At 57.5% G+C, this 11,043-nt stretch overlaps 1 protein-coding gene across 1 annotated transcript in view; it reads right to left on the bottom strand.

The window, feature by feature from the left end:
- Positions 1 to 11,009, bottom strand: part of ONECUT3 (one cut homeobox 3) — a 23,581-nt gene extending 12,572 nt beyond the window's left edge. Inside the window, exon 1 of the mRNA XM_015651561.1 lies at positions 9,980 to 11,009. Coding sequence (XP_015507047.1) covers positions 9,980 to 11,009 — 1,030 coding nt within the window. The remainder of the gene's footprint in view (positions 1 to 9,979) is intronic.
- Positions 11,010 to 11,043: the final 34 nt, after the last annotated feature.

The raw sequence follows: 11,043 nt of genomic DNA, 5'->3' as shown, positions 1-11,043 counted from the left end.
TGCCCCATCCCCTGCTCCATCCCCTGTTCCATTCCCTGTTCCATCCCCTGCCCCATTCCCGGGCTGGAGCTGCCCGTCCCCAGGGCTTTCCCCCGAAGGTGGGACGGTGGAATGTGACAGCACAGCTAGGGGAAGGGGCTTGGGAGTGGTTTACAGGGAATTGTTTCTCTTGGGAAGTTGCTGGGAAGGGTTTGGGGGGTAAAAAATGTTGAGAAGGAAAGGAGAGAGTGAACGGGGGAATAGGGGGAAAGAGAGCAGAGAGAAATGAGTCAGAGGAAAAGGGAATAAAGTGAAGAAAGAGAGAGAAAAGAGAAGAAGAGGAACAGGAGAAGGAGATGCAGAGGAAGAAGGAAAAAGGCAAAGAAAAATAAATAAAAAAATTAGATAAAAGAAAAGGAAAAGGAAAAAGAGAGATAGGGAAAGGGAAAGAAAAAGGAGGAAAAAATGAAAAGATAAAATAAAAAGAAGAGGGGGAAAGGGAGGAAAAGCAAAGATAAAGAAGAAAGAAAAAAGGAAAAAGAAAACAAGGATGAGGAAGAGCAAAAGGAGGAGAGGAGGGAGTGAGAGGACCCGCCGGGTGTCACAGCTCTGCCCGAGCTCAGTGCCCAGCAGCCCCTTTGTTCCCCACCTTCCATCCCCCTTCCCATTCCTGCCTCTTTTCTCCCGTTCTTGCACAGCAGGAGACACTGCCGGGGGCTGTGACAGTGACACTGCCAGGGGGCTGTGACAGTGACACTGCCAGGGGGCTGTGACAGTGACACTGCCGGGGGCTGTGACAGTGACACTGCCGGGGGCTGTGACAGTGACACTGCCGAGGGGCTGTGACAGTGACACTGCTGGGGACACTGCCGGGTGACAGTGACACTGCTGGGGGCTGTGACAGTGACACTGCCAGGGGCTCTGCCAGGTGACAGTGACACTGCCGAGGGGCTGTGACACTGCTCCCTCCCACCATCGGCATTCCCGGAGTACCGGACTGGGCTCCAGGAGCACCGGGATAAATCCCTCATCCAGAGGAAGCACAAACCCTCCACAAACAACCTGAAAAATGCTGGGGTACGAGCATGAGGGGGGCGTCTGAGCCCCCCAATGCCCGAAATGTCCCTCCAGGGACCCTTTTCCCCAGGATGAAGGAGCTGGCTCACCCCAGGTACCCACTGTGAGGAGACCACCTCACCACGGTGACAAAAACCAGAGAAATAAATAATCTGGGTATTTTCTTGGAGGTGTTCAAAGCAGAGGAATCACCAGTTTGGGGAGGAAAAGGCTGTTATGGTTTTGGGGAGATACTTTCAAATTTTTCCAGGAAAAGCAATCCAGTTTGGAATCATCTTTCCTCAAATAAATGCCCTGATTTTGATGATTTATTTTTCAATTTCTGTTTTCTGGCTGCCCATTTGCGTGGGCAAGCGAGCAAGGGGCTTTGGGTGGTCCAGCTGGAGTCCAGTAGAGGAGCTCCTGTGGAAATGCCAGGGAGGGGAATCACTGCCTTCCACTCGAGAAATGTCACCAAAATCCCTCAGTTTGGCCCCAAAAAGAGGATTAACGTCAGGCATCGATCCAGGCAGCCATTTCCAGAGGCCTTGGGGTGCCTCTGAAGCCTGGCAGGGCAGTGTCACCATCACTGGCAGCACAAATCCCTTTGGCATCGAGCATCACATTCCAGCCAGGTGCTGCTGCATCCACAGAGGAAAACGGAGCGGATCCATCCCCCACCCCGGGCCGGAATTTATCGGGGTGCCGCCTCAGGGCAAACAGGGGACCCTCGGAAAACGGGAAAAAATAGGGGGTAGAGCCAGGTCTACGGAAAAATTGCAGGTCTGGGATGCTGTCACTGCATTCCCCGGCCCCGTGGCGGGGTCTGCGCTGCTCCGCGGTGGGAGCAGCTCCCCCGGAGCCGCTGAGATCTCTGTCAGCCCCTGATGCTATCGCCCGTCAGCAGCTCCCGGTGCATTTGCAATTTTATCCCTAATGGAGACACTTCGCTCATTACCTGCTCTTTATCGGCCGGGAGGAGCGCGACTCCCACAGAGGAGCCCCAAAGGCTCCGGAGGGAATTCCAGAGCACCCCCGCACCCACTGCTGCCCTGGGAAACTGAGGCCCGAGAGGGGTGGGGATGCTCAGCCCCTCACTCCGTGGCCAGGTCACAGCTCGTGTCCCTTCCCCGTGGTGGCACTTGCTGTGGCGAGGCTTTGGGACATTCCCAGGGGCTACCTCGGCTTCCCCAGCCTGTGGGGACTCCTCGGGGACGCCGTCACCTTGGCAGATCGCTGTGGCCCGAGGTGTTTCCCCTGCTCTTGCTCCATTTGGGGCTTTCCCAGGGTCCCTGACAGCCAAACCGGACCCTTTGTGTTCCCGGCGGTGCCCTCAGAGCTGTGCCACACACCGAGCCCCCTCGGCACAAATATTTAGCGCTCCCCAAATTCATTCCTAGAGCAGGAGAGCTTTGTTCTCCCCCAGCCTGGATGGGAGAGCAGCAGCCTCCCTTTGCTGCCTCGTCCTGCTGAGCCCCGAGCGCAGCACAGCGGGGTTGGCACCCCTGGCCAAGGCAGCAGCAGCAGCAAAAGCTGCAATTTGCTCTTCCCTCGGTTTTTGGGTTTTTTTTTTTGTCAAGATGTTGGGATTTTCCTCCCTCCTCTCAAATCAGGGAGAATGCAGCCAGTCCCACAGCAGCCCCTGCTTTCCCCTCCTGCTCCATTTTCCATCTCCTCCTCCCAAGATGGGCAAAGCTGAGCCACCCTCAGTCTGCCAGGGCTGACGAGGTTTCCCAAATCCCCAAATCTGAGCAACAGAAGGAATATGAGCAACCCACAGCCCTGTGAAACACCTCAGACCCAACTTCTCCTGACATGAAGCACCTTGAACCCCATGGAATGGCTTTAAAACCAGTTCTGAACCTCCTCTCCTTGCACTGCAAAAACCACCAGTGTTTGGAGTATTGGTGCAGATCCCTAATAGAATATATATAAATATATTATATTATATATATATATATGTATAGAAATATGCTAAGATTGAGTTATTAAGGTCATCCTTGAAATCTCACCTGTGCCCACACAAATATCTCTGAATTTTAATATTGAGTTTTTATTTTTTATGTACCCTGGTCCCTCCTTCCAGCACCAGAGAATCCACATTGCCTCTTTGCTTTGTTATTTTTTAACAACACCAAATGTTTTAAAAATCCATTTCTCCTGTCCAAGCCCGTTTGGTTTACATCCTGCTGGATACAGAGATCTCCCTGTGTCATTTGAGGTATTAAGGAGATTTTTGAATTTCCATTAAATCAGCAAATTTTGCCGCTCAGTGGCCTCAGTCCTGCACGGAGCCAGGATTAAACACTCGGCTGCCAAAAGCTGCTGCTCGCCAGCACCTCCCTGCCCCAGCGCATTCCTGCATCACTCCCACCCGGCATCGCTTCTGGATGAGGATGGATGGGCTGGAGGGGGAAATTTTGGACTCCAAGTTCCGATTTGGGCCAGTTTTCAAAAGCAGGGGCTGGCCCCAAGCTCTCTGTGCAGGAGCAGGGCCATGGCCAAGTGCACATCCCCGCTGGTCACAGCGAGTCCCAGCGTGATGGGACACATCCTGGGTTAATGGGACTCATCCTTTCAGCCTCAGCTTCCTGCTAAACTACAGGAATTTGGACATCTCAGCTCAAATCCAAAAAAGAAGCCAGGCCAGAGCCATGTGGGAATGTGGATATGGGGAGAGGGCAGATCAGAGCTGCCCAATGCCTCAGGGTGCCTCCCTCTGCCTGAACCTTTCCAAAAACCTCAGGGAACCTCGGGAGACTCCTCCTGCCCAGCCAGGGAGGTGCTGGGGCTGAGACGTGGCCGGACCACTTCTGTCAGAGCCAGGGAGGCAGCGATTCCCGCAGGGAACACGGCCTGTCCTAACACAGCAGCATCCCAAATTGCACCCCAAGCTCTGGAGCAGGAGGGCAGTTCGATTTCTGCACCCCCACCGAGCTGCCAAGCCCCAGTTCTTTCAAACCAGGCTCAGATGGAGTTTATTTTATTTTTAATCTTATTTTTGTGCTTGTGGTTCAAGTCAGCCATCAGCACCCTGCTCCAAGCCGTGACAGCCTCACACCGGGAGCCCCCGGTGGCTCCAGGAGGTTTCTGCAGAGATTTTTGTTTCCTTTGCACGCAGGTGATGCCCAGGGCAAGGTAGGACATTCCCAAGGCAGGAAAACAGGAGCCTGGGCCCTGCCTCTGGTCTTCTCCTGCCTTCACCATCCCTCTGCTTCCTCTGCTCTTTCGGCACCAAGTTGGGCACAAAATGCAGCAATGGGAGCACAGAGCTTCCTCCTCAGCTCCTCACTGGGGCACAGCTGCCCCCCCAGAACCACAGGCTCCCCGGGCCTGCAGCTGCCTCTGAGCAGAATGAGAAAATATTGGATTTGTTTTGAGAAGGGAAAAAAAAATAAAAAAATAATAATAATAAAAAATCCAATATTCTGTCTGCAATCCCAGACTCCGTGCCTGGTTATGGCAGGAAAATGCTGTAAATCTCCCCTTTCCCCACCAGCTGGGAGAGAAAAACCCATTCTCTTTTAATATTCTTATTTTTCTCCTGGTCTAAGCCCCATCATTTTGCAGTCAGCTCTGCAATCTCTTTGTTGAGCAGGGCTCAAACCTGCTCTCCCGGCTCCCCCGACCCCGGGAAGTCGCCTCGCACACCCTTCCCAGCAGCTCCCAGGCAGCGGCAATGAGATTTTAATAGATGTATTTTCAAATTAGTTCTGGGCCTTTCAAGACTTATCAGTTAAATGAGGTTTTTCAAATTGATTCAAAGGTCACTCCGAGAGTTTTCTCTTCTCTGTTATCTCTCCCTTATGGTTTCAGTGGCGATTGACAGGACAAGGAAAAAAATTATCACCCCCGTGTTGTACACCCAGAAAAAGATAAACCCAACAAAAAACCACCCAAAACGCCAACCCAAAATAAAAGGAGGCGGCGAGAAAAGCCCCAGGTGCGGCCCCCGGGGCCGGGGCGATGCGCGGGGGATTGGGGTTGGGGATTGGGGATTGGGGAGCAGCGTTTGGGGGAACGGAACCCCACGGGCGCGGGTGGGAGGCACCCGCAGAGAGGGGAGGTTGTTTCCAGCGGGGTGGGGGGAAGGAACCCCATTTAATGTTTAACCTGCGGGAGGTTTATTGGCCCCTTCTGACGCTCAGATTAGGAGCAAACAGAAAAACAGCCGCGGGCGGAGCGAGGCGGCCCCGCCGCGCTGATAAGGGCGCGGTGCGGGGAGCGGAGGGTGCGGGGAGCGGAGGGTGCGGGCAGTGGGGACACGGGACACGGGGGTCAGGCAATGGGGACACGGGGAGCTGAGGGACACGGGGTTCAGGCAGTGGGGACACGGGACACGAGGGTCAGGCAATGGGGACACCGGGAGCTGAAGAACACGGGGTTCAGGGAATGGGGACACGGGGAGCTGAAGAACGCGGGGTTCAGGGAATGGGGACACGGGGAGCTGCGGGACACACACGGGGAGCTGCGGGACACACACGGGGAGCTGCGGGACACACACGGGGAGCTGCGGGACACGGCGCACGGACAGGAGCGGAGCGCAGCCGGGGACGCCGCGGGGGCCGCTCCATGCGGGCGGCTCCGCACCGGCGGAAAAAGTCGCCTCTAATTCACGGAATCCCAGAACGGGTTGGATTGGAGGGGAACTTAAAGCTCATCTCGTTCCAACTCTATTAACGAGCTAAAAAAAACCCAAACCAACAACAGCAACAAAAACAAACAAACAAAAAAACAACAAAAAAAAGCAAAATAAAATTACTATTGAAGGAAAAAAAATTAAATCCAAGTTAAAAAAAAAAAAAACCTACAAAAACAACCCAAATCAAAACATAAAAACCGCTGTTTGAGTTTGTTTTGGTTTGTTTTTTTTTTTCCCCAACGGGGACAAAGCTTTGCCTCCTTTCCCGAATCTTTCTCCGATTCCCTGCCTGGCAGCTCTCTCGGGCCGGGAGGAGCCGCTGGCAGCCGGTACCCCCAAACTCTTGTTTTCCCCCATTAAACGGCGACAAAACCCGTTCGCTCCCGTTCCTCCAGAGTTCCCCACGGCTGCGGAGCCTTTTTCCCGTCGCCTGCGGCCACGCGCGGATCGAAAGCAGCGAAACCGTCCGCGATTTTCCGCCGCTCTCCCGGGCCAGAGCCGGGCCGGGATCTCCCGGAGCCGCCCCGGTGCCCCCGGTGGCCGCGGGCCAGGAGGAGCTGTCGTTGGGCCAAAGTCGTTTGAAAGAGGCTGAAATTAAAACAAAACTCGTGAAAAAAAATTAAAATATATATATATTTCCCGATGTTTTATTCAGCGCCATTTTGTCCCTTTTTCTAGCACGCCTGTGTATTAATTCGCGGTATTAATTAGTGACATTAATTATTGGTGTTGATAAAGCTCTCGGGCATTTGCCTTGGCCCAGCCCCGCGATCGTGCTCGCAATTTCGGGCTGTTTTTGGGGTTTGTGTTGAATAACGACGCTTCGTGCTACGGCGGAGACGTGCTCGGGGAAGGGATTCATAGGAGGAGAGGAAGAATTTAAAAAGAAAGGAAAAGGAAAAAAAAAGAAGGGGGGGGGAAAAGGAAAAGAAAGGTAAATAGGGAGAAAGAAAAAAGAAAAGAAAAGAAAAGAAAAGAAAAGAAAAGAAAAGAAAAGAAAAGAAAAGAAAAGAAAAGAAAAGAAAAGAAAAGAAAAGAAAAGAAAAGAAAATCCAAACAAAACGAACAAAATCAAGTTAAAACGAAAAAAAAAAAATTAAAATGGAGAACGAAAAAACGGCGGTGGAGGGTCCAAGTATTAATGGAAAAATAAAACGAAAGGTTGGAGAGGGAAAAGGAGAAGCGAATGGAAAAGCAGGAGGAACTGTCCGGCTCCGAGGGCTGCCCAGGCCCTCCGGGCCAGCCGCACCCACCCACGGGTGTGAATTCCACGCACAGCCGGGAAAAGCACGGGAGGAGAGGGATCCCCCGAGCGCCCCTTCGAGCTGGGGATGGAGACGGCGAGTGGGGAGCGCCGTGTCGTGAAAAGGACACAACGGTGCTGTCACCCCCCAGAGAAAGAATCGCCAGCGGATTTTCTGGTCCTGAGTGTCGGAACAAATCCGTGCTGGGGAGGGGGCTGGGATGGGAGCGCAGCCACAGCCACGCCAGGGTGGGGAGGGTGGGGAGGCATCCGCTGCCCTCGGCGCCCACGCGGGGCTGGAAGCGCAGGAACGCCCCCACCTCCCACATCAGCCCTCGGGGAAGAAAGCGATGCCTTTTCCGCCCCCAGGGCACGAGGGGCCGGGGTTTAGCGGGTGGGGGTCAGAGCCGTGCAGGGACTCCCAAAAGTGCCCCCGTGGGAGCTCTCCGTCACCCACGGGCCCCCGCGAGCCTCGTGGGGCGGTCACGAAGTTTGTGGAGATGAACGTGGAGCGGGCCCGGAGGTCGCAGAGATGAATGGCCCGAGGGGACGGGCTGGGCACCGCCAGCTGCTGCCCAGATGTTTCTCCGTGGGACCCCTCCTCTTTTGCGGAGCCCCTTGGGGCGAGCGGGGCCGGAGGGAGCCCGGGGCGGCCGGAGCTGCAGCCCCCTCATGTCCCAGCTGAATAATTAATGGTTCATCTGCGGAGGGGGCGGCGGGACGGGGGGAACTGGGGTGGAAAGAGGAGAAAAGCGGCGGGTGCCATTTCCAGGGGCCCGGCGTGGTCATCGATCCGCGGCTCAGTGACTCGGACTAATCCATCAGATGGACTCCGGCGGCCCCGGACCGGGACCAGGACTAGGATCAAAAATACGAACAACTACAACAACAAAAAGAATAGGAATAAGAATAGGACCGGGATCAGAACCAGGACCAAGACCAGGAACAGGACCAGAAACAGGAAAAGAACCAGGAGCAGAAAGAGGAATAGGACCAGAAAGAGAAATAGGAATAGAACCAGGACAGAAACAGGAATAGGATCAGAACCAGGACCAGTCCTTGTCCCGGCCCCGTGTTGCCACACGTCGAACACTTTTTTTTTTTTCCCCACTTTTACCGGGAAGGAAAAATTCCGCTCGCTGCCCAGGTCCCTTCCCTGCTTGCCAGGGGGCGAAGGTTGCAATCATCCAGACCCCTCCAGCAGCCGGAAAAAATGAGCGGACTCATCCCGAGGCCTCGGGCTGGGCCGGGCTGGGGATTCACCTGCATCGATCGGGGGGCTCGGGCCCGGATCCCCCCAGCGCGACCCCTTCCCCCGGCAGCCGGGCCGGGCTGAGCCTCAGGGGCTGGGGCGGAGCCCAGGGCCGGGCCCGGGCGGGCGAGAGGGCGGCAGGAGCGAAACGAAAGCGGGACCCAGCAGGGCTCGGGGCCGGAACAAAGCGGCAGGACCGGGGGGGGCAGCTCGGCCGAGCCCCTCCACGAACCGCGTGGGGCGGCCCGGGCCCGCGTGGGGAGCGAGCGGAACACGGGAGGATTCACGGCGGGAGGCTGGGCTGGTGGTTGGTGTTTTTTTCCTGTTTTCGTAGAGAGCAAATGAGCAAACCCCGTTCCCCGGAAATCTGGGGGGTTAATGCCTGTAAATAATGGGGACATGGCGGCCTTGGCGCCGAGGGAAACGGCGCCGGGGAAGAAAAATCATTTGGGGGAGAATAAACCTCCCAGGGCGGCGAAGGAGCAAAGAGGTGACAGCAGGGACAGGGAACCTCCGAGCCGCTTCGGGGACAGGGATTCCTGACTCGGGCCGGGGACAGGGATCTCTCGAGGCGGGCAGAGAAGAGGCTTCCCCCTGAGCTTCCCCCAGCTGCCGCCGCCTTTTTATCATCACCATCAGGGTTATTTTTAATTATTATTGCTATTATTATTTTTGAATTATTCATTATTATTTCCAGTTCTGGAGAGGCAGAAACCCAAGCCCGCTGCTCAATTAGCCCCAACAACGGGGGCATTAAACGGCCGATCGCGGCAGTGTTTAAATCTTTATTTACCAGAACCTTGTAAAGCCAGGAACAATTTGCATTCTATTAACTGCTTTTCAATAGGGCATCGACTGGAACTAAAAGATGCCACTACCCTGCCCTAATTAAAGAGCAACTGAATTACACTAAATACATATGAACGCTGCTCTTCCCCATAAATAACGGCGGGTCCTCGTCGCTGGCTTTTCCCGTCCCCACGGGGAGCTCGGATTTCTTAAAAAATAAATTAAAAATCACTAACGTGTGTTTTGTCCACCACTGCTCGGCCCCGCGGAGCCAAGAGCTCCGCTGGTTTCCGGGGGGAGCGGCTCATGCCGGGGCTGGCGGGGAGCACCGGGCACGTCCCCGCTCGCCGCTGTCCGCTCTGTCCCACCCTCCGGCCCCTTCCCCCGCGACCCCCGCCCGCCCTCGGCACAGAAACCCCGCATTTCTCCAGCAAAGCCTCGGCCCAGCGCCTGCCCGAGACCGCGGGGAACGGCGCTGCGGGACCTCAGCACAACTGGGAACCGGAGGCACGGGGCAGGCGGGGCTCGTTCCTTCTGCCGAGAGCAGCCGGTTCCCGGAGGGAGCGGAGCGCGGCCCCGGTCCCTCAGCCCCGGCCCGGAGATTCCCCTGAGCGCGGCCCCGGTACCGAGAGGCGGCGGCCGAACCGACCGCGGAGGAGTTCCAGGATACTGCCGGCTCCACGGGGCCGGTTCGGCGGCACCGAGAGGGAAATCCCCGAGGCAGGCGGGCGGGCGGAGGAGAACCGGCACTCTCGGCTCCCTCCACCCGCGATCCCGCATCTTCCGCGGGCAGCAGCAGGCCCGGGGAGGCGGGAATTCGCCTTAGGTATAACTCACCTTAAATATAAATCCCTTCCCTTCGGTCTTACAAACCGGCTCGGTAACACCGCCCGAGCCCGGCCCCAGTTCGCGATGGCAACCCCGGAACCCCTGAGGGTTCCCACGCGTGTTCGCAGCACCCCCTTACCCACCCGCCCAGAGGTGCGGGGCGGGCGGCCCGAGCCGTGCCGTGTCCTACCTGCCAGTCTGAGCGCCGACATCCTCTGAAATTCCGGCTCCTGCAACCATTTCCACATCCTGCGGAAAGTCTCCCGGCCGGACTTGAGCTTACTCCAGGGCTTGGGGTTCCGCAGCAGGTCCGAGAGGGTCCCCTGGGAGCGGCACAAGATCCTCTGCGCGAAGATGGCCTGCGGGATGCTGTACCGCTTCAGCTCGGCCGTGATCCGCTGAGCCACCTCCTTGGTGTTGATTTCCTCCACCTGGCCGGAGCCGCCGGGCTGGGAGCCGGGGCCGGGCGCGGGGCGCTCCCGCTCGCCCAGCAGCGAGGCTCCGGGCTGGCCGTGCGGGTGGCCGTGCGGGTGCATCCCGTTGAGCGGCGGCATCATGGCCGAGCTGGGCGCCGCCAGCCCCCGCGCCAGGTGCTCCTCGCCCCGGGACAGCATCGCGGCGTGAGAGTCGAAGCCGTTGGGCGAGAGCATCTTCTCGTTGGGCAAGTGGCCGGCGGGGCCGTAGGGGGCCAGCGGCTGCTGGGCGTTGTGGAGGCTGCCCAGCCCGTTGGGCAGCGGCGATAGGGGCTGCCCCATGGCCGGCATGTCCTTGGGGTAGTGGCTGTAGAGGTTGCCCATGGAGGCCAAGCTCCGCTCGTCGCGCATGAGGGTGAAGCTACCGCTGACGTTGCCGGCCAGGCGCTGGTGCGGGTGGTGGTGGTGGTGGTGGTGGTGCGGGTGGTGGAACTTCTCCGAGACGGTGGAGATGGGCGGCAGGTGCTGCAGGGGAGTCAGCGTGGTGTAGGTGCTGCTCAGGCTCATGCCGGAGGGCGACTCGCAGGACATGCTCATGGCGGGGTGCAGCGGGGCTCCCAGGCTGTGCTCGCCGCGGTAGTCGCCCCCCTCCAGGATGGAGGCCATGCCCGAGACCATGGCGGGCCGGCCGTGCGGCACCAGGTTGCGGTGCGAGCTCTGCCGCCCGTGCGCGGGGCTCAGCAGCTCGGCGGGCTGCGAGTGCGGGACTCCGTGCAGGCTGCCCAGGTTCTCCATCGCCAGTTCCATGGTGGCCGCCGGGCTCTGCCGCTGCCTCGCCCGC

Source organism: Parus major, chromosome 28, assembly GCF_001522545.3.
Source record: "Parus major isolate Abel chromosome 28, Parus_major1.1, whole genome shotgun sequence".
NCBI classification, from domain to species: Eukaryota; Metazoa; Chordata; class Aves; order Passeriformes; family Paridae; genus Parus; species Parus major.
This window is presented reverse-complemented; position numbering and strand designations above follow the sequence as displayed.